The 24,485-nt window shown below is 38.0% G+C and overlaps 1 protein-coding gene across 1 annotated transcript in view; it reads right to left on the bottom strand.

The window, feature by feature from the left end:
• Window positions 1–23,521, bottom strand: part of LOC131043594 (uncharacterized) — a 93,179-nt gene extending 69,658 nt beyond the window's left edge. The window contains exons 1-2 of the mRNA XM_057976826.2: window positions 23,146–23,521; window positions 22,828–22,960 (exon numbers count right to left, since the gene is read on the bottom strand). Of these exons, the coding sequence (XP_057832809.2) occupies window positions 22,828–22,954 (127 nt within the window). The 5' untranslated portion in view covers window positions 22,955–22,960; window positions 23,146–23,521. The remainder of the gene's footprint in view (window positions 1–22,827; window positions 22,961–23,145) is intronic.
• Window positions 23,522–24,485: the final 964 nt, after the last annotated feature.

Raw genomic sequence — 24,485 nt, 5'->3', positions numbered from 1 at the left:
CTAATAACATGAAATCAAATATGAGAAGTATAGAGACCATGCAAATTGTTGAATCGACCCATAAATTTCACCATTTCTTCAATGAAGTTCTACAAGTCTTTTACAACAACGTCTTGGCAACAATCTTTGCCTTCTCTTTCTATTCTACTCTAATTGCTATTCTATCAACTGACTATCCACTATTAGCTAACTATTCACCTTCTAACTACTCTCTCTCTCCTATTAGCCTTTACAAATGAAGAGTCGAGGCTTATATAGTACCCTTAATGCAATTCAATGGCTAAGATCAATTTGAGATCAATGGCCAAGATTCTACAATGAAAACCCTAATTAGGGTTTGTTACAACAAACTTAATTCTGACCAATGAAATAATTGTATTAATTGGACACATGTCTTCTCTGGAAAATTCGACCAATGGATAGCTCGGGTAGGTACATCGAAGTTTGTGCCATCTCCCATGAGTTAGGTACATTGAATCTGGACATGCTGAGGTGGACCACACCGACTGGAGAAGTGATGACTGGGATGCCACCTCGTCCGACACTTGGTTGATGCCAATTTGATGTTGTTGAGAAGCTAGCTTTAATTAACTCTTCTGAACCTATCTGCTTCTTCAACGAACCCTTGCTCTAACTTCTTTTGTCTTTGATGTGCAGGATGATTGATGTACCTCGCCTTGGAATGCTGGATTGGAAGAAGTTATTCCTGATGATGTTTGTCCGAAGAAGGCCATCCTTGTCGATGCTAGACTGGAGGAGGTCGCCCTTATCTTTGCTTGATCTTCTTGGAGGAGACCGTCCTTGATCTGGCTTGATTTTCCAACTCCGGGGCCTCCATTTGATGCCTACACAAAATATTAAAGTTAGTCCTTGATCATTAAAGGGTAGAAATTAAGACTCAAAAAGAAGGATTTAAGATATTAATTAGGAAACTTCATGATAAATCTAGAGTTATCATTTCCTAATTAACTAATCAACACTTAGACTTTTCTAAAAAAAAGTGCCCAAAAATCAAGTCTTGAACAAGGATATTAGGATAATTTCGCCATACCTCCTCTTGAGTATTCAAAAAACTTGACAATGATGAAAGAAAAACTGGATTTTGCTAGACAAGGTTTAGATTATAGTCTTCCCTTGGATGAATTACGCCTCCATTAGTCTTCAAAAGAATAAATTCCACCTTCCTTAGCCTTCAACACTTAGAAGAAATTTACTCCAAGCAAACTATATTTCGCACCTCCAATTTGCCCTCCAGTTTTGCACTTAAAGGAATGATTGAATGATTTGAAATGTGAAAAACTCCTCCAATATATAGAGCGCTTCACCCCTTGCTTGCCCTAGGCCGACTTGGCAAAAAGGAGGTTAAAAAATAAATAAAATCTCCAAAAAGGGGGGCCGACTTGTAAAATAAAAGCAAAATAATGCCTTGAGCACTCACCAATGAATTTTAATTTAATAAAAAATTAATTTTAAATGCCTCCGAAGTAAAATTTCGATTTTCTCAAGGCTTAAAATTAATTTATTAAATGCCAAAATGCTTTTAATTTAATGCGAATTTAATTTTAATTTTCCAAATGCTTCAACTTTAGCAATTTTGGCGATCTAATGCAAATTGGAGAATATCACTTTTTAAAACAAGGCTTAATGAAACTTCATGATGATTTCGCCCTGGACCCTCAGAGAGGGTCAGGAGCGATTTTCCATTTTAGGCTTATAATCCACCTAAATTTGATTGTTGAACCCTCATCGTTATTTCCAAGATCAATTTCCTTGCACAATTGAGTAAATTCATCAAAAATCTTGAAGGCAAAAATGTATTTTGGAGGAATTTCGCCCTGGACCCTCAGCAAGGGTCAGGAGCGATTTTCCCAATTTTGCTCAAAATTAGCATTTTTCAACGTTCTAAATCTTTTCCAGACATTCCAACTAGGCCTTCTCACTGACTTGCAAACTTAGCTCCATCAAATTTTGGAGAAAAGGTGTGATTTTGAGGTTTTTTGCCCTGGACCCTTAGCAAGGGTCAGGAGCGATTTTTTCATTTTTGACTGACTACAAATCCTCATTTCCTTATCAAGACACCTTCTCAACTAGCTAGATCGTGTTAATGCCTCCAAAATAAGCAAGAAAATCCCTTTTCAAGTTTTTTCGCCCTGGACCCTCAAAGAGGGTTAGGAGCAATTTTTATAATTGCCTTCAAAATCCTCACTTTCAACGATCCCTTTTCACTTCAAGGCAAATTAAACATCATTTCAAGCTTGTGTCTAGGCTTAGATTCGTTCAAACTTGGAGAAAAATGTCCAACATTAGGTTTTTCGCCTTGGGCCCTCAGAGAGGGTCAGGAGCGATTTTTCAAACTTAGCTTGATTGCTTCCTCGTTGATCGTCCAAGTTATATTCAATGGGCAAAACACACTTCCTTACATCCATTCCAACCATAAAAACCATTTTGACTTTGCAAGAAAATGTGCCTTTTGAAAATTTCGCTCTAGGCCTTCAGAGAGGGTCAAGAGCGATTTTTGCAAATTAGACCAAAATGCTCCACTTTTCACCTTGAAACTTTTTGCTAAGGAGGGTTTCATCTTGTTTCATGCTATGAATAAAAATTCATGTCCAAGAAAAGTCCAAAAAATGTGTATATAAATAATTTCGCTCTGGACCCTCAGAGAGTGTCAGGAGCGAATTTACCTTTCTTGGGCAAAACTCCTTCATCTCATCAAGTCTGGATACTTTAACATGCTCACTTCATCCTCCACCATGCCTTTGACATCTCAAATCGACCAAACAAGGCTAGAAATGATCTCCATAAGATTTTTCGCCCTGGACCCTTAGCAAGGGTCAAGAGCGATTTTCCTATTTTCAACAAGGTCTTCCATCATTTCAAGTCAAAACTCCTTCAGGTGGGTGGAGAAAGTCATTCATTTCCCTTTCATGCTCAAAGCTTGGTTTCTTTTCACTGCAAAATGAGGGAAATCAAAATTTCGCCCTGGACCCTCAGCCAGGGTTAGGAGCGATTTTCCCTTTAGTCTCCAAAATTCATCACCTTTCTTGTCTTCAAAATTTCAATCGCCTTAAGTGACGTCCAATCATCCTTCCGGGAGACCCTGCACAACAATTTAGAAAAGTTAGTGACAAATATGACTTGACAATATTTTCGCCCTGGACCCTCAGCAAGGGTCAAGAGCGAAATCCTCTTTTTATGCTAGATGGCTCAAAATTTAAGTCTCAAACCACTTCACAAGGCAAAGTCGGGTCATTTTCAAGGCCAGGAACCAGTTAGCAAGTCCATCAAAAACAAGAAATTGCACATAGGATAAAGTTCGCCCTGGACCCTCAACAAGGATCAGGAGCGAAATTCTTAATCTTGGCCAAAATTCATCATTTTCTTCAAGGTTTTCAATCATTTCCAACTTTTCCTTCAAAATGCCTTGCAAGTCAAAATTTGGTCAAATAAGGCAAGAAATGAGTCCTAGATTGATTTTCGCCCTGGACCCTCAGCAAGGGTAAGGTGCGAGATTCGCTTTGGACCTCCTGAGAGGGTCAAGAGCGAAATTCGCTTTGGACCCTCAGGAAGGGTCAAGAACGAAATTTGACCTTTTGAACTGTCCGTCAGGATAATTTTATGGAATATAACATTTAAATATAAGTTCTTATACTTTAAGTTATATTCCATATATACTTTCAGGATGTTTGAGAGTGGTTTCAAATCTCCAGGAGTTATATTGCAAGATCTAGTTTTTGGAGGTTTTTCAGTTTCCAGACTTAGTCAAATTTCAGGATCAGGACATTCCAGACTTAGCCAAATTTCAGGATCAGGACTTTCAGACTTAGCCAAATTTCAGGATTGGGACTTTCAGACTTAGCCAAATTTCAGAATCAGGACTTTCCAGACTTAGCCAAATTTCAAGATCAGGACTTTCCAGACTTAGCCACTCACCAACTTGACCTAACTCAAGCAGAACTTGCTATCCAGGTGATCCCCTTGGCGACACTCGAAAGCTAAAGGCTAACAGACAAAACCCTAAAAGACCTAGAAACCAAACCCTAGAAAGCAAAAAGTAGGGGTCCCCATTTGCAATGGGGCAATGTGTGAAATGGTCACAACAAGCTCTATCAAATATATTCATATATCTCTTACAAATTTGTTAGCCTTCTTGAGGGATTTATTTACCCAAGCATCCATTAGATGCGCTGAATTTATTACTTTCTTTGTGTGATCCACTAATTCTGGAGGAAGTAGCGGTGGTAGTGTAGCTGATGGATCATGTTGCCTTAATGGCCCCTTGAATTGCTATAAGTAATTTCTCCATGCACTTACTTCTCTCTCCAACTTTCTATTCTTTTCTACTTCCATCCTAAGCATATCATGGACTCTTTTCACTGAATCATTCATATCACCCAATGCTTGCTCAGTGGTAGGTGGACCCAAATCAATAGTTTCCAAATCATACTCTTCTGCAGTGATCTCACCTTCAAATTTATCTAACTGTTGTGACCTTTTCACACATCGCCCCGTTGCAAATGGGGACCCCCTCTCTCCTGCTTTCTGTGTTGGTTAGTTTAGGGTTTTGGCAGCATAGTGGGCAATTTTAAGTTCTTATGCCCGAGTCTCAAAATTGTGATCATGCCTGAGTATCTTTAGGGTTTTAAGTTATAGGATCAAGTGCGTAAAAGTTCAGATTTTAAATGATCCTAATTTTGTCTAAGTGTAGACCCTTTTGAGTGTTAACGTGGTTTTGAACATCTTCGTCGATGATATTTAAGTTCCTAAGTGTTTTAGGACCTTTAGGAGTCGTTTTCTCACTCCTAGGAAGTTATTCAAGTTGATTTTGCGAATTATCCCAATAAGTTTCCTTTTGTTACGCTCAAATTTTGGCAAGTTTGCCTAAATCCTAATGCGTTTTATTGACAATTCTAAGTGTTCAAATGATTTTGAGTGGTTAAAATGTTAAATTCCTGATGAAAATCCACGTTTTAAGGGTCAAAATGTCAAAATTCCTGATGGGAGGTGCTTTTCCCCTCACATTTCCAATGACCCATGATTTTCCCCCACTCATTATCCAGAGATGGGGCGATTTTCCACCAGGGAGGTAAAATTTTGACTGTGCGTTGGAAAATCCTCCTGATGACCCACATTTTTCCACCAGACCTTTTCATGACAAGATTTCAAGGATTTTAATGCAGATAATGATTCCTGACATGAGGCGAATTTCCACCGTTGCAAGTATTGATGATTTTTGATCTGGAAAATTATCCTGATAGGGGTCGATTTTCCCCTAAGTGATTTTTTTGAACTTAAATGGCGAAGTAAGTTGATTCTTGACTCCCGACTGAGATCGATTTTCCCATGGAGGCTTTTTGTGCAAGGTTTGATGAAATTTTGTTGGGATTTTTATCCCAATAAGGGTCTATTTTCCCCCAAATGGCATTTTAATTATTTTAATAAAAAAATTCATTGGGATTTTTATCCCAATGTGGGACGATTTTCCCCTAAAGGTCAATTTTGATCCAAATTTTAAAAACTTTTAAATAAATTGACCCAAATTTAATTGTTTTTACAAGTGTTGACGATTATTTAAAAAATAAAAAACAATTATTTAATGATTTGCAATAAACATTAAATGATTTTTACATTCTAGAAGCAAAACGATTTTCCCCAAGCAAGTATAAGTACCAAAGTTTTAGCCCAGATTGCTTGTGTGGTGAAAACTTGAGGTGAAAAACTACTTTAAGAAGAGGAGGCCAGCAATATATTATTAATATATTTGCTGAGTGTGATTGCTAAGTTGCTGATTTGGGCAAATTTCTCCACTTGGGCGATTTTGGTGAAGTGTCTTTTTGACACCATTGGGGCTAAAAATTAGCTTTGTTGTTCATTTTCTGCCTATTCCTAGTTGGGCAATATTTTTGGGCTGCAATTGGAGTGTGCTTGGAAGACTTTTTTCAAATTTTGGCGATTTTATTGGGGTCGCGCCATTTGTGGAGTTGGGCAATTTTCTTTGGGAGGTCATTTTCCTCCATTTTTGGTGCATTTCCTTCATCATTACTGGCACCATTGCTGGGAGCTTGCTGTTGTTGCCTTCATATCTGCATATTTTTCTTCGTTGCTGAAGATTTTTTACCTCCATTGTTGGCTGGGAGTTCAATTTTCAAAACTACACTTCATTGCTACCTTGGGCAATTTTGTCTAGGGGGTTGTTTGGAGGAGTTTCAGGTGCACTTTCAGAGCTTTTATCGCTGTTGCAGATCTGAGACACCATTGCTAGGGGCTGTCTCGGAAAACTTCATTTCCAGCCACTTCCCAACTTTGGTGATTTCACTTGGAGGTCATTTTTCCACCATTCTGGGATCATTTCCAGGGTTTCTTATCACTTTGCAAAGTGCTAGTAAGTCTGAAATACACATTTTCAGACTTGTCTTCAAAAAACTTTCCTTTTACCAGCCATACATACATACCCGGAATTGATTGTTTTCACCATGGGAAAATTGTTTTCGTCAAACTTGTATATTTTTGGTGATTGCAACATGATTTGAGTGAGTAATTTGTAGAGTTGCAGGTTGTCTTCAGACTTATTGGCAGCCATTGTTGATCTTGGGAAGGTGTTCTCAAACAATTTTTGAGTGAAAATCCTACTTTTCACACCTTTCCTAGTTCATTTCCCGATAGGGTATACTCCTTTGCACTCTAATTTTGATAAAATTTATAAGTATAAAGAGGTGTCTTCAGACTTTGCTAAGTCTGAAAATTTATGATTTTTATGAATTTCATGAGGGTTTCGTACCCTAATCTTGTCATATTTTCATTCTATTTTCAGAATTCATTGAGAATATGGATAAAATTTCTGATTTTCATCCCTAAAATTGTCTAAATCATCAAGAAATCAGAATTTATTCAATTCTGAAAATAGTTATCAGGATAAATTTTTCGAACTTCTAGCTTCGTATAGGTACAATGTCAAAATCTGGAATCAGTGTTCGAAAGGAACAACAGAGGATAGTTGAGACAGGATTCTATCTGGAATCCAAGATGTCATCCAGATGTAAGAAGATTACAGACACGAACATGCATTTCCTGAATATGGACCATATGCGGCAGCGGATATTCGGAGTTGGAAGCCAGATTCCTTCTCCTACTTATGTAAACATTATGAAGAGTGGTAAATACCAGGCCGCCGTATTTTCACAGTCCATACAGTGCAGCGAGCTAATCCCAAAGTGTGCACGATGTTATGATCCTCGCTCCCGAATGATCAAGACTCCTAAGGGTGTTACCATTGCTTTCCTGGCTGAGGATGCTATTGTTGAGGTGTTTGGAATTCCACGTGGACCAGACATGAAAGATAGGACAAAGGATGAATATGAAGAAAAATACAAGAAGAAAATGGATGTGTAAAACCATAGTAAACAAGAAGTGGAAGATCAAACCAAGGGCTCATCATTCCAAGGCTCCCAAGACACTCATGTGCACAGATTTGAAAGGGGAATATCGTGACTTAGTATTCCTGCTTAACCGGGTGATGGGGATGTTGCAAGGTGCATTATATCATGGATGGATGTTTTATTTTATCCAGGATTGTCTAAGGGGAACATTGATCAATTGGTCAAAAATCACAAGTGACAATCTGGATTTTCAGCTAAGGAATGTGGAGAGATCCAAATCATTTGCCATGACTTCCTACCTCGTGTATATACTTGCACGATTTGTCGCTTACAAAGGATTGATATGCAGAGGTGAAGTCGGGAATGGACAAGGACAATACAGGAATTACGAATGCTATCCATAGCTAAACATGTATCAAATTGAAGATTATAAGAGAGTGAATGATGCATTCACTATGTATATCACTTGGATGTTGCAAGACGGAATCCACAAGAGGTTGTCCAAGGAGGCAACAGAGTTGATTGAGCAGTATGGATCAGGTACATACAGTTTCCCACCTTCAAATACCTAAGGATTCATGGATTTCAATCCAAACCTTACAGGCTTCCTAGGTATCCTACGAACAGAATGATATTACTTGAGGTGGTGAGACAACTTCTGGAGTTAATTCTATCCAGAAGGACAAACATGGAACAGGGATGACATTTCCTATTTCGGTAGGGAAGACATTGGAGGTTTGCCATTCCACCGCTGTAGCTAACACAGTTATTGAGGAACTTGCATTCTATCACCTTGTGACATACAAAAGAAGAGAAAGATTTGATCCACATAAGAAAGTTGGAAGGATCGGGGGAGATAAGTTCGTACACAAGGTGGACATAGAAGATTATTGGGCCAACCCAATGGATGAGCAAGCAGTAAAAAGACGAATGTGGTCCACAATGTCCATGGATTTCATGAGGAAGTGTGAACTTTTCCTCAACCCTGATCAGATATTGGATGACAAGGATCATACGCATCCACAATATGAGAATGAAATGAAGAAAGGGATTCTATTGCCTAATTGGTCAGAACAAGAAGTGACAGATTTGAGTGTATTGATGAGAGAGGTCTTGAGTTTCTCTCGAGGATGGGTGGTCAATCAGATGAACAAGTTAGTTGTTATGGGTGTTACCTTCACATATGAAAAGATGAAACAGGAGGAATCCTCTTCCGAAGATGATCAAAGAACTATCAGCGACATAAGGATTCATGCGGATGAGGAAAGTCAAGCCCCCAAGCGAAGGAAGAACACACCAAGAGAAGTCATGGCTAGAGGGAAGAAGATTGAGGAGGTTAAGACGAAGAAGCAAAAGTGTATCATTCCTTCACCTACCCTTAGTGTCTCATCAATCAAGGAGATTGAAGTGCCAGAACAGAACAAAGAGATTGAACAATGTTCCAACACGGTGATATTACCAGAGAGTGTTCAGGACTTGTATGCCATAGCTACATCTACTCCACCTAATGAAGATGATGATCAGTCGAGATCTCCTACCATCCCTTTGGAAGTTAGTTTGGGAAAGAATGTATATGATTTGACTAGGGATAATCCCAATGACGATGATGATATTATCTCGGCATTGAGGGAACTTGATCGAGAGATGTGTCTCGATGATGGTATGGAGGTGGCCGCTATTCTTAATTGGCTAATGAAGAGTATGGAGAAAGTAAGAAGATGGTAGAGGCACAACCAATTGATGACATTGATGACTACTTAGCCAAGAGCAACAAGGAAAAAGAACCAAACAAGGCTGAGATTTTGTCACGTATAACTAGAGATGAAACTGGCATGCGGATTGCATAGGTGGCTGTTCCAGTTGGAGATGTGACGAAAGATGTTGCTACTCCTATGGATATCCAGATTACTTCAATTGCCCTCGGTCATACTACAAAGGAGCAGGAAATCCAAGAAGTTGGTGATACCCTCAAGGCGATCAATGCAAGGTTGGATAGGGAGATAGCGAAGAAAGAGGAGTATAAGGAACAAAATATCGGACTTAGAGAGTACATTGCAGGGATAAGGTGTGAGAATCCCACCCTTATTTCCCCTGTTGCAATTGATCAAGAGAGTACATTGCAGGGATAAGGTGTGAGAATCCCACCCTTATTTCCCCTGTTGCAATTGATCAAGGACTACATACAAATTACAATACAGTGAGAGAGACACTCTCAAAATTGGAGAAATGGACTGAAGATACAAAGAGACAGGTAGATGATTTCCTTACTTTGTCTAGGCTTTTGACAGGAAAACGGCGCTCAAATTCAAGATACACTATCTTGAGGGAGTTTGGGAGGAATTCCGACCTATTCAGGAAAAGACTATTCCACGCCTCAGAATATTGAAGAGAATTCCTATGTCCACATTGATCAGGGAGAATATTGTGCATAATGGAGATAGATATGATTTCCATGGCTAGTATTGTTCATTAGCCATGAAGAAATCAACTTATGAGAACGCACAAAAGGATTGTGCAGAGATGGAAGGATCAATTCACGATATTCAATGGAGGATCCTTGCCTCAATTGAGGAATTATTGGGAGTGAATGTCAGCAAAGCCAATGGTTTACACTTAGAAGAATTTAGAGACAAGATGAAGTTCATGTACTACAATCAGTTGGAATCTTTGAAGAAGAGTCAGATGGATAATTTGGTTTCATAGTTGATCCATGTCCACAATTGGCAAAAGCTCATGTCAGATTGGGAGAACACCTTGGACGCTTGCTCGAATGCGTTGGATGTGATTGATTTGTAGCAGGATGCCTTACCTAGCATTTCCATGGAGGAATTAGATTCTGTAGTAGCTAGATTCTTGGATTATGCTATGAGAGAAAGAGATGCAAGACAGAATCTTCTAGAAGATTCCCTATTTAAGAATTAGGTGTCTTTCTATTGGGCCATATGTTGGTGGCTCCATTTTTTATGTAAACCCTAATTAGGGCAACTTTAGGGTTGTGTTGGCATGATCTTGGCCCTTGATTTTGATTTAATCTTGGCCATCCATTTTGTTTGAGACTTTATAAAAACCCCATTTCCTCTCATTTATAAGAGAGATTTTTGAGAATTGTTGGTAGATGCTACAAATTTGAATATAAATCATTGTTCGAATTGATGGTGATTTTTGTTTAAGTGTTGTCTTGCATTCAAAGTTCTGAATTCCTCCAAATTAGATTAGAATTTTCTTTCAAGTATTGTTAGATTGAAAGAAAGAATTTGTTGAATGTATTTGTGTGGAATCCATTTATCCATACCACTAGCCTCTTGTTGATTGTAAGTGTGCCTTGCATGGTCAACTAGAAATTTATAGGAGCTTAACTTCAATTAGTATACGTCCATTGTTATGCATTAACTTGAATGGTATCAATGTTTGACGGTAATAACTTGAACATCTTTGAGATATACCTTAGATGATTGCACTAAGCTAGTGTCAAAATTTGTTCGACTTGATGGTGAGACCTTGCCTAGTTCAATTCAACTGAGTTTGTTCACCACTTCTTGCATTCTAGGCTTTAGAATAGAATTCCTTAACCCTATTCCCTTTTTGCCTTTTTTTTTAGAAATTCTTGTTAGAATAGTTTCAAGAGCTTCATTGTCAAATCCTAAGTCATCAGCACACCTATTCCATATTCAGAATAAGCAAAGTTGACATGAACAATTGTGTACATCCCCAAGTGAAAACAACAATTCACATTGACCATTGAGTTACCCACTCATCAAGACCTGACTATAGAAACTAGAAACCTTGGAATCATTTTAGTTGATCTTACCCTTAGCATCTGAGGTGATTTTGTTCAAGACAGGGTAAAGTACTTTGGTATTTTATTATGTTGATTGCATGTGCATAAAACACACATCAACACTACCCTTGGGGTGGCAATTTGTATGACTCGAGAACCTGTATTATCTCTTATCACTTCAGACATCTTTGTTGCTTTCTTCCTTTCAGTGATTTCTTGAGTTTGATTTAGAAGACTATCCAAATTGGCTAATGGTTCTTCATCCATTGCTATTACTTCTTTTGCGAGCCTCCCTTTGAGCCATGTCGGGATAGAGGATCTTCCTTCTCCTACTTGTGTTTCTTCAGGCAATTGTTCATCTCTAGGAGGAGAGGTTGCCTCATCACTATCTTCTCCTTCATCCTCATTTTTTACTTGGATATGGGGAACGGGATTATCTTGATCTTGTGGCTGCTTCCCTTTGTTTTGTTTCTCAATTCTGTCATTTTGAATTGTAGATTCCATTGATTCATTCACTCCACAAGTCAAGTCTCCTATGAATCTTTGGTTTTCATAGCCTCCTTTTGGATTCATCTCTGCTTTGTGCCTGAAAGAGGTACTAGTTGACGGATGACTGGAATTTGATTTATGCCTCTTGATGATCCTCTTTCTTCGTGACTCTCCTTTCTCTTGGAACCTTTGGAATGGGTTGATCAGGGGACACTTCCACTTGCACTTGTACCTTCTTCATTGTCATCTGACAAGTCTACTCTTCCCACTAAGTCAAAAGTTAATTGCACATTTTGTTCTTTCAACTTTTGATGTTGGATATCTACCCATTTACAAGTGTAAGTTAAGACTGGCTTCATCAAATCTTTCAAATCTGTGATTTCTACATCGATCCAATTGACCTTTACTTCCTTGTCCTTCTCTTCTTCGTAGGTAGGCCAGAGACATTTACCGTTGCCTTGTGCTTGATCAACAATATTGAAGATTTTACATCTCCGAATGACGTCAATGGGTAACCTAGAGTGCATCCTTCTTACTTTGAAATCATCTTGAGCATTTATCCAATAATCCTCCAATTGCCATTTGTGTTTATGCTTTTTCCCATCGGCCTTTCTTATGTTTCCATGAGGAACAAAATTATCTCTAGAAACATACTGTGTGAGGAAGTAGGATGACAATTCTTCTTCGGCGTTGTCAGCTGCTTGTAGAGAGGGGCAGACTTCTATGGACTCTCCAAGTGAAATAGGAAAAGCAATGCCAGTCTTGTGTCTATTCCTTTGCACCTTATCATACGCCACCAACTGCCTTACCACTTATAGTAACACTATCTTATCCGTAGGATAGCATGGCAACATGTAGGGTGGGCAAGAGCACCCTTGAATTCTTCTATATGTTAACTTTGGGAATTGAATGAACCAAGCAACAAATTGTTTGACCAATTCCTATGCTTCCGGAGATAATCTTTGATGAATTCCGCCTTGTAAGGTTCTTTTGATATGCATAGTGAAGGCATCATTGACTCTTCTATAATGTGGCTTACTAGGATGTTGCAACTGTGTGTATGATTCACACACTCTTATTTCTCCAAATCCTCTTCCAACTATACCTCTATACATCAATCCAGCATACTCATAATTTCGGGCAAGAGAGTATATGATATATGAGCCCATTTAAAATGTCTTAGTACGGATGAACCTCCTCAATTGTATATCAAGGCTATTGTTGATGATCCTTGCCCAATTGATCATATCTTTCCCTTGTGATTGATTCTATGAAGAACATCCAATTCTCAAAGTAGAATGCTTGAGGAGCACCTGTGACTCGGTTGAGTAAGGTGATTAGATCACCAAATTCCTCCTTAAAATCAACTCTATGTAGTCTTCCAGAAAGTTTGCTTTTGTCAGGTCGACTCTTCAATATCCAATATTTATTAATGATTCCTAGACATGTCTCAGGGTCATCATCATAGAATGCTTTAGCTCCTTCTGTGCTTCTATAAATCATATCTCTCGGCTCATGTATGTGGAAAGCTTCACTAATGGCCGCCTCAAATAGATAAGCAAGTATCTTCCATCGGGTGCCACTATCGTCCTTGTGTGGGAATCATAGTGTTTAGCGCACTCAACCATCAGTTTGTAATATTGTATAGCCGGAGGAAAACCAGCAGCCTTGATAATTCTGCTCTTCGTTATCTTCTTAGTTGTCGCTGAAGGTTTGCTTGCGTATAGTGAACTATGAAATCTCTTCACATCAAATCGCCCAAGATCAGTATCTCCCACGTTGCTCCAATAGGAAGTAATCTTAGTTTCCAGCACTTCACCTTTCAAATCTTCTTTGATGAGGATTTGACATGTGCCTGCTCCAGCCTTTGGTGCTGCCATGCTTCACCTAAAAGAGTTGTCTAAGTTAGAATCATGGTGTGAAAAGCACCTAAATAACTGATTCAATGCCTATGAGGTATTAGAATCAATAATAAATAGCTATACCTTTGACTAAAACACAATCTAAACTCAAGCAAATCTGGAAAAATCACTTAAATGCCAATAAATTTTTTTATTTTCAGTATGCTATCTGCAACTTCATTCTAGATTCATGATGCTAAGAGGGTCTAATTTCACTAAAATGATCAAAGACTACTATTTATCAGGTCTGGACAAACCTTTCACCAGTCTAAATATCAAGTATACCTCTGAATTTGATAACTTTGACCCTATATTGTGTTAGTTTTACTTTCAAATTAACAGTAAACTCAGAAAATAGATTTAGTAACTAGAATTAGATTATTTTCTGTTAGAGTTTTCAACTTAGTGAATGACAGAAAGCAAACAAAATGAGACAAGACAGCATTAACCTGGGAAAACCTCCTAGGAGGAAAAACCCAGCAAGAAGAGATCCTCAGATCTGATTATGAATTATACACAATATTCTGATTACAACACTTATCTCTTTAGGAGGTCTGATGTGACCACACTTAGGGCTGATGTAGAAGGCTAATCAGTATCAGGTCTACACCTCAGATCTGCACTTTTGTCTTCATCAACCAGCAACCTGGTCTGCACTTTTGACACCTTATTCTTGACAGCAGTTCGCCCCTTTCAATGGAGATATCTACACCTAATGTTTACACCTTGGCAGCAAATGTAGTTCGCATTCATGCACAGCAGATAACTGACTAAATTCGCTTCAACTTCAGAGCTAATTTGCATTTGTGAGGGAAGATGTTATGTGATTAATGAGGTCAAGTTGTTCTTCTTTTATATGTGGCACGGGACCTATTTGAGGTCGGCTTGGCGCCAATTCTTTTATTTATTTTATCCCTTTTTGTGCGATATGTCTTTTGGGTTATAGGGTCGGCCCTATTAGGGGGAACACGTTTCCCTTAGAGTGGCGTGTGAGAGGGGAAAGAAGGGCCCAGCCCTTGCCGGATTCCAATGTTGCCTTAAGGCAATTGGAATATGCATCCTACCTAATTACAATCAACACTTCCCTCTTAACTAGGGAGGAAATAATTACATAATCAGAATATCATAATCTTCCATCTTGCACACAAGCATAGATTGGAATTACATAACATAATCTTCCATCTTGCACACAAGCATAGAATGGATCCATCTTACATTGCCCGCAGAGGGTGGAGAGGATCTTTTCTACCATCTTACATTGCCCGCAGAGGATGGTTACATTTGCTCTTCTCCCTGAGAAGAATACAATACCACCTTGCATTGCCCGCAGAGGGTGGTTGATACAACACAATGTATCACTGAGGTTGAGACTTCTTCTCAACCAATGTTTCATTTTCCACAACACCAAGTCTATCTCTCAAGTACACAAACTTCACTCTTGACAGGGGCTTGGTAAGAATATCTGCAGTCTGATCATCAGTACTGACATACTTCAGCTGAATGGCGCCTCTTTGCACCATATCTCGAATGAAGTGATAATGAGTCTCCACATGTTTTGACCTGTCATGAAACACCGGATTGACAAACATCTTTATACAACTCTAATTATCACAATGAATAACTGTAAGCTCCCAAGGTTGTCCAAACAACCCAGCAAGGAGCTTACAAAGCCACACCGCTTCTCTAGAAGCAACACTTGCTGCAATGTACTCAGCTTTAGTTGTACTTAGTGCTACTGAGGACTGTTTTTTGCAAGCCCAAGAGATCACTGTGGATCCTAAGCTAAAAAAAATGTCAGAAGTGTTTTTCCTGTCCTTGACACTTCCTACCCAATCTGCATCTGAGTAACCTTCCAAGGTTATTGGAGTGTTAAGTGGATACTTCAGCCCATAACCAACTGTGCCTTGCAAGTATCTTAGGATGTGTTTGGCTACAACAAGATGAACATGTTTAGGCATGCTCATGAACTGGCTGAGAGCATTCACTGCATAGCATATATTTGGTCTAGTGTTAACTAGATACATCAGGGATCCAATCAATTGTCTGTACTCAGATGGATCTGCAAAATCGGAGTTAGCTGCAGAAACCCTCAACTTCTTTAAGTTAGATTCCATAGAAGTAGACATGGGTTTACAATCCATCATTCTAAATCTTTTCAAAATATCAATAGAATACTTTCCTTGACTTAAGAAAATTTCATTAGATCTTTGCCATACTTCTAGTCCTAGAAAATAATGCATTAGACCTAAATCTTTCATTTCAAATTCTAAAGCTAATTCTTTCTTACATCTAATGATAAGTTCAACTTTACCAGTAAGAAATAAATCATCCACATATAAAACCAGAATTAGCATTTCATCATTAGATATTTTGAAATAAATGTTAGCATCATTCTTATAAAATCCTAATCAATTCTTTCATACCAAGCACGAGGGGCCTGTTTGAGGCCATATAGAGCATTCTTCAATCTGCACACATGAGTATCTCTTTCATGAATCTCATAACCCTCAGGTTGTTCAATATAGACTTCTTCCTCAATGACACCATTAAGAAAGGCAGTCTTAACATCCATTTGATGTAGCTTCCAACCTCTAGCTGCAGCAATAGCTATTATAGTTCTAATAGAGGTGTATCTAGCAACAGGAGCAAATATTTCTTCATAATCTATGCCTTCCTTTTGAGAAAAACCACGAGCTACAAATCTAGCTTTATATTTATCAATACTACCATCAGCGGTATGTTTAATTTTAAATAAACATTAAGAGGAAACAACAGATTTACCTTTGGGTCTAGGCACTGTGTCCCAAACATCATTCTTGATGATTGACTGATATTCTTCATCCATAGCTAGCTTCTAGGCATGAAGGTTCAAGGCTTCTTCAACATTGCATGGCTCAGACTCAATGAGATTGCTCATCAATGCAACATAGTTGGAGAATACTTGAGGTCTCTTGCTTTCTTTGAAGGTGCCACTAGGAGCTGCAAAGCTTTCAGCTTCTTGAATGGTGTTTCTCACCCAAAGTGGCCTCTTTTTGCTAACAACAATGTCACTAGGTATATCAGTGGGATTCATGGGCTTAGGTGAATCATTATGCTCTTCTTGAGGTGGAGGCTCAATAGACTCCCTCTGAATCTCAAGGTTAGTATCAATATTCATATCTTGATTATTATTAACCTCATCGACAACAAGTGAACCTTTTGATTTCTTAAACGCAATATCTTCTTCCAACATAACATCCCTACTTACCTCAACATACCTTTGACCTGAAATGTAAATCCTGAAGGCTTTGGAGGATTCATTGTATCCAGCTAGCATCCCCTTCTTTCCAGAAGGCTCCAACTTAGTTCGCTTTTCTTTAAGCACATGAACATATACAGGACTTCCAAAAATTCTCAAGTGGCTGATGTCAGGTTTGGATCTTGTGAAGGCTTCTTCAAGAGTCATATTCTTTAGAACACAGTGAGGACATCTATTCTGAATATATACTGTTGTTCTAGAAGCCTCAACCCAAAGAAAAGTCTGCAAGTCTTGATCATGGATCATAGCCTTTGCAGCCTCAACAATAGTCCTATTCTTTCTTTCAGCAACTCCATTTTGCTGAGGATTGTAGGGAACACAAAACTCCCTCTTAATTCCTAACTCAACACAGAAGTCATAAAAACTGCCAGAGGTATACTCACCTCCATTGTCAAACCTTAAACATTTAATTCTTTTACCAGAAATGTTTTCAGCCAATGCCTTAAATTCTTTAAATCTACTTAAGACTTCATCAGATTCTCTAGTCTTTAAGAAATAAATCCAAGTTTTCCTAGAGAAATCATCTATGAATATTACATAGTAGAGACATCCACTAGGAGAAGCTACAGACATAGGTCCACATAAATCAGAATGAACAAATTCTAATTTTTCTTTAGCTCTACTTTCACTTCTATGAAAAGAACTTTTAACATTTTTACCCATAGCACAACCTTTACAAGTATCATCATGAAATTGATTGAATTTAGGCATACCTTTAACTATCCTTCCGAGGGAAGAAAGAGCTTGAAAGTGTAAGTGTCCAAGCCTTCGATGCCATAGCTCACAGGATTCAGGGGCCTCATTAATGAGGGCTTCAACAGGGTTAGTGGAGAGCTTATACAAACTATCATATCTATTTCCAATAACTCGAGCAGATTTAAAACTAGATTTCTTAGGCCAAGCAAGTACTTTACCCTCAGAAAATGCTACTTGATAACCTTTATCTTCTAGAGCAGAAATAGAAATTATGTTTCTTTTAATTCCAGGAACAAATAAGATATCACTAAGGTGAAGTGAAATACCAGAATTTAAATCTAAAGTGGTAGTGCCAGAACCTCTTACCGAATATCGAGCATCATCACCAATTACCACATGTAAACTGGTATCCTTTTCTACTAAGTCTGAAAGATGCTCACGATAGCCTGTGATGTGTCTGGAAGCACCACTGTAAATCAACCATGTGTTACTATCTGAGGGTATGCTGTTTGACAAGGCAGAAATGAATAAGTCTTCATTTTGTTCTGGGACCTCATTTAGGTTGGCTTCTCTTTGCGAAGGTTCATTCTGACATTCTTTCGCATAGTGACCAAATTTGTCACATCTAAAACATCGAACACGAGAGAGATATCTTGGCTTCTTCCAAGAATTCTAAGAACTGGGTGGTCTGAATTCTTTATTCCTCTTAGGATTATTCTTCTTCCAATTACCACCTTTCTTGCATTGGGTTGCAAGCATATGTTGATCATCCACTTGAGAACTCTTGAGTTTTCCTCGTGTGGCAAGGCGAGATTCCTCATGAAGGCAATCGTTCCGAAGACGATCAAAGGTTGGGAATTCAGATCTCCCACTTATGGATTGAATGAAGGAATCCCACAAGTCTGGGAAACCATTCAATGAGATCATGACAATGTCCTTGTCTTCTATGTCATGACCAATTGTGCCTAGTTGATCCTTTAGTTCAAAGATCTTCATGAAGTAAGACATAACTGAATCTTCCTTTGCCATTTTAATGTGAAGTAATTGTTGTCTTAATGCAATTGCTCTACTGAGGTTATTGATCTCATAAATACCTTCTAGATGTTTGAATATCTCTCTGGTTGTAGTGAACTTGGAGATAGAGGTGACAAGGTGATCTCTAACTGAGTCAATGATGAGCTTTCTGGCTTTGAGGGCATTTCTTTTAAATTGCTTTAGTTCTTCTTGATCTATGGGCACAGTCAGCTCTTTGTCTTGCACAAATTGAAGGAGATCATCTTCGTCAAGAGCAAGTAAAATGCGGACCTTCCAGGCAGCAAAGTTAAGTGCCCCTTCAAGCCTATCTTCAACTTTCAGTCCTGTCATTGTCCAGACAGAAAATTAAACAGCAACTGGAATAAAAGACTACTGAAATCTGAAAGTTAATATATATAACCTAGGGCTCTGATACTATGTTAGTTTTACTTTCAGATTAACAGTAAACTCAGAAAATAGATTTAGTAACTAGAATTAGATTATTTTCTGTTAGAGTTTTCAACTTAGTGAATGACAGAAAGCAAACAAAATGAGACAAGACAGCATTACCCTGAGAAAACCTCCTAGGAGGAAAAACCCAGCAAGAAGAGATCCTCAAATCTGATTATGAATTATACACAATATTCTGATTACAACACTTATCTCTTTAGGAGGTCTGATATGACCACACTTAGGGCTGATGTAGAAGGCTAATTAGTATCAGGTCTGCACCTCAGATCTGCACTTTTGTCTTCATCAACCAGCAACCTGGTCTGCACTTTTGACACCTTATTCTTGACAGCAGTTCGCCCCTTTCAATGGAGATATCCACACCTAATGTTTATACCTTGGCAGCAGATGTAGTTTGCATTCATGCACAGCAAATAACTGACTAAATTCGCTTCAACTTCAGAGCTAATTCGCATTTGTGAGGGAAGATGTTATGTGATTAATGAGGTCAAGTTGTTCTTCTTTTATATGTGGCACGGGACCTATTTGGGGTCGGCTTGGCACCAATTCTTTTATTTATTTTATCCCTTTTTGTGCGATATGTATTTTGGGTTATAGGGTCGGCCATATTAGGGGGAACACGTTTCCCTTTGAGTGGTGTGTGAGAGGGGAGAGAAGGGCCCAGCCCTTGCTGGATTCCAATGTTGCCTTAAGGCAATTGGAATCCGCATCCTACCTAGTTACAATCAACATATTGATGCATCTAACAAGGGAGATGACTGAGTATATTCGGTGAATGCTGAAGATGAATGAATGAAATCGCCTTACTGCTGATCAAATTCGCTGCTCAATGGGGTTTAGATCGCTGCTCTACTGCTTAAGATAAAATCCGCTTTGCTTATTGTGATCAAATGATATGATTCAAATGCCCCTTTATAGGCTTCTAAGGGAAGGGGTGCATCTCTTCCCCATTTAGGCCAACTTGATTGCATTTTGAATAAAACTTTTTGTCCTTTAAGAAGCCGACTTAGTTGCATTTTTTAACAATTTCCTTTTAAAGTTAAACCCTTGGCGCTAATGATGTTCATTCTTATTGTCGTTTGACGTGATCACAAGGAAAAAAAACCAGAATTTTTACATAGCAAAGGAAGTATTTTGTACTTTTGAGAGGGCAAAGGAAGTGCATCGGACTTTTGAAGTGGCAAAAGAAAAATTTCAGACTATTTGGGAGGCAATGGAAGTGCATCGGACTTCTTGGATGGCAATGGAAGTGCATTGGACTTCTTGAATGGCAATGGAAGTCATCTTTAAATAGCTATCTTCCAGCTCATTCCCATCAAATCTTCCTTAATTCGATCTTTGTTTTCAATCCTTGTGCCAATCATCCATGTCAATGAGCAAGGAAAGGTTGTATGTGTGACAAGGCACAAGCAATGCTCAAGATTCTTGCTCCATTTGCTCAAATTCTTCCATTTCAAAACAACTCTTTGTGTCCAAATCAGACCTCTAAGGCGTCAAAATATATTCTAGGCCAGGTTAATGATTGGAAGACATCACTCAGCAAAGAAAATAACTTGCAATCCATGGAAAGCAAAGGTAATATTTCGGACTTTTCAAGAGTCAATAGAAGTTTTTCAGACTTTTTAAGTATCAAAGGAAGACAATTAGACTTTTGAGAGGGCAAAGGAAGGAAATCAGACTTTTGAGAGGGCAAAGGAAGTTATTCTATACTTAGTCAAATTTTGCCCAAGTGACTTGCCCTCAAACTTCTTTACCTGCCCTATTCAAATTGACACCATTTGACACCTTTTCGCCATCTTAGGTTTTGATCAATTGGAGCAATCATCACATGTTAACCCTGGTCACTCAATTACAAGAGATGGAATGCTACAAGACATCAAAGCTTGAAGCAAAGATTGGGTCCCCATTTTGATGGGGTGATGTTGTGAAATGGTCACAACAGCAACCCTGACCCTTCAGAGGCAAGTCGCATGATTGCATCATCAAGGATTCGAATAGTAAGATCCTAAATCTTGGAGCCATTAACCTAGGGAGACTACAAACAACATTGCGGAATTCCAAGTTGCTTGGTTAGGTGTTCAAGCCTGTAAAGCAGGTGGTTATGACGAAATCCATCTAGAGGGCGACACACAAATTGTCATCAATGCACTCAGATAGAAGGATTACCCCAACTGGAAGTTCAAGAATTGCACTTCAAGAATCTGGGAAAGATCTCAAATTTCAAAGATGTCAGAATCTTCCATGTGCTACAAGAATGTAACCAGGAGACTAATAAACTAGCAAATCGTGCCATTGACATGGATGTAGAGATCTAGTTGTATGACTTGTCTTCGTGCTGGGTGCCATTTGATCGGAAGGTTTGGGATCCAGGGCGATGAGTTTGGATGGTCTATGCAGCCATCATTGTCTTGGTCGTGCGGTTGAGGCTTTGTTCTTTGTTCTTGGGCATGCCCCCCATTTGATCACACTTTCATTTATCAAAAACAAAAATATGTGTACAAGGGTTCCCAAATGATAATCAAAGAAATAATTATGTAAATATCATTGATGGATAAGATAATACTTATGAAATCCAACAGCAATCGTACTGATTGTCCTCATCCCATGTTTTAAGAATTGAACATCTTAATAAAGGATGACATTTGCACATCTGCAGCCTAAACGCATCTGCAGCCTAAACACTATTAAACCTGTTGATGTAATTTGTATTAAGTAATATATCTCAACTTATACTTCACTATTTGATATTTCAACTCACAATGAAGCATTGAAGTGACATATCACTTTGAGAAAAAATGTACTATTATGCCAAGACAAATGGTTAATTGCCTGTGTTATGCCTCACAATGTACCTGCATCAACCCTAATTATTATTTCATGATATTTCCAACAGGCCACTACACTCCTTGGCCTAGAGGCCAACTATTCGCTTCAAATCAACAGCTCAATTTATGCAGTCCCTTGTCCAAAAGCAATCTGTTTGTCCAGAGTCATTGATCTGAAAGCAACAATTGACCTTGGAGAATATTGGTGGCCTTTTCAACATATTTGTCCTTATAAATCCTTTCAGAAAATAATCTAAATCAAGGATGTGGCCAGTAGACTGATTGGCAGCCACTGAATGCTTGTCAGTTAGAGGTCAACAGATTGAATCCTGCACCCCCAAATGGTCTCCTTCACTCGAGCTGGACTTTACAGAGAAGAGGCAGATTTAGTATGGCTGCTAACCTGAATCAGCAAACTAGTAAAAGCTGACATGATGTTGGATGAAGCAATGAAGGTGCTAATTACCAGAGTCAAACCTGACCTAAATGGAGATAATGAAGGATTGTACCCAATTTAACAAAATGAACAAGAATCTAAATCAGCCATTTGATAATTCCATTGGAATTGAACTAGACACTGGCAGGAATTAAGCCCTGCTGCCAGGACATCCATTCATACTGACTTGCAACAATGGTACTAATAATTTCCAGTTTCTTGGATAGACCAAACATACACCTTCCACCTATCAAGCACAGACAGGTTCAAGATCAAAGCATGGCTGTAGGGGTATTCTCTGGTAGAGGTTAGGCACAGGTCATTAACGATCATAGGATCTTGATAACTTCAGCTTAGGCTCCTCATTTGTTCCAAAATCTCCCATGAAGAGGAAAGGGAATAAGTCTCCAAATCAGATACCAAATTACAATATAATTGCATGCACTTATAACAGATACGACGACAAAATTCACAGAAAAAATAATAAAACCCTAGCAAACAAATCCCAACAGCAAAAAGGATGTTTAAACAAATAAAGCAAACCTCGTCGAAGTAGATCAGAGCCAAAGCTAATCCAACTGAAGCCCGCATATTGTCTTCGCCGCTTCACCCTCGCACTCCTCTTGCACTTGGGCACTCTAATTTGCTGCAATGTGGAGCTCCGCATCATTGGTTTCTACAGTTAAAATTCAATTGGGCGTACAATTAAAAGATAATTTTTAGCCCAACCTCCAATTATGCTATTAATAGCATTCTAATTACAATGTAGGTTAAATTCATGGACATTTACAACAGGAAAACAAATATGGCGGTGCAAATCAAAGCAAAAGAAAACATAGAGCCTTGCTCTAAAATGCTTGCCTGATAACAAACATCCGAGTTTCGCGAACTATTCGCATCTGCAGTGGGTTACTCTGTGAAGCCTCGCAGAATGTGCAGAGAGAAGAAAAGAAGGATAGTCTGAAAAAAAAGTCTCAGATGAAAGATGTAAATATGACGACAATTTTTCCCCGGAGCTGCCTAAAGACGAAACTCTCTCGTACCATCAGTGTCTGACGTGGCATTGCGGTTCCGAACTCCAACCATCCTATGTGGCGCCATTCAAAGGGACATGCATATTACTGCAGGCTTGAAACGATATTGGGTTCAAGACCTGCGATCAAGTTATCGATTATCCCATTGGGTAGCCATGGAGGAAATTGTCTAACTAACGGTTTCATGGAGGGGAGCATTCAAAAAATTATGCATCAAATATAAAGTACAAATATTTATAGTATTATCAGCTAAGTACTCTATATTTATATTTTCAAGAAGATTATAATAAATATTTATATTCAATTTATTATTTATATTTATATTTATAAGAAAATTATAAATATTTATATTCAATTTATTATTTATAAGAAATATAATTTAGAAAAAAAATTATTTTTAATTTTTTAAATATTAAGAAATTATGTTATAATTAGTTGTGTGAAATAATATGATAGTGATAATATTTTTTACACAGTTGAAACTATAAAAAATAGTTAGAAAAAATCAAGAGTATAATTTATAAACTAGTTGATGTATGTTTTTTGTTTTTTTTTTAACCGCTTTCTTAATTACATTAAACATGAAAATGTGTTTCTCGTTGTTCTTAAGTAATTCAAAATAGTAATTGATCCTACATGAATAGCATTTACATTTAAATGTTTTCCTTTATACTTTTTGTGTTGATACACGTAAGAAATTATCCTTGTAGATTTCTTGATGTGCTCCTCAAATATATTTAATGTTTTCAATATCAAGAATGGCATGAGGGAATTTATCTCAAATAAATAATACAACCATCAAATAATGGATCCTATAACAAGTTGAATTTAGGTGTCAAAACTTGAGAATAAAAGCCCCATAGAATATGTTATATTCACACCTTTATATGAGCATAATAAAAATTGAATGTTATAAAGAAAAATATTTAAATATAAAATGTGTGAATAGTTTGTAATGGGGAAAAATTTAATTAAAAAATTAGAGAGAGAAATAAGTTTTTTATTGAATTAAGAAAATAAAATTCCAAAATCATGATGATAGGTAGTTTAAATAGACACAATCTATTAAAGGACAGTGATAATGAATAACAACCAACAGCAATAATAACTAGAGAAGTGAGAGGGAATATACACAAACTACATACAAAAGCAGGATATGGAAAGTGA

The sequence above is a fragment of the Cryptomeria japonica genome, chromosome 1 (genome assembly GCF_030272615.1).
Source record: "Cryptomeria japonica chromosome 1, Sugi_1.0, whole genome shotgun sequence".
Lineage (NCBI taxonomy): Eukaryota > Viridiplantae > Streptophyta > Pinopsida > Cupressales > Cupressaceae > Cryptomeria > Cryptomeria japonica.
This window is presented reverse-complemented; position numbering and strand designations above follow the sequence as displayed.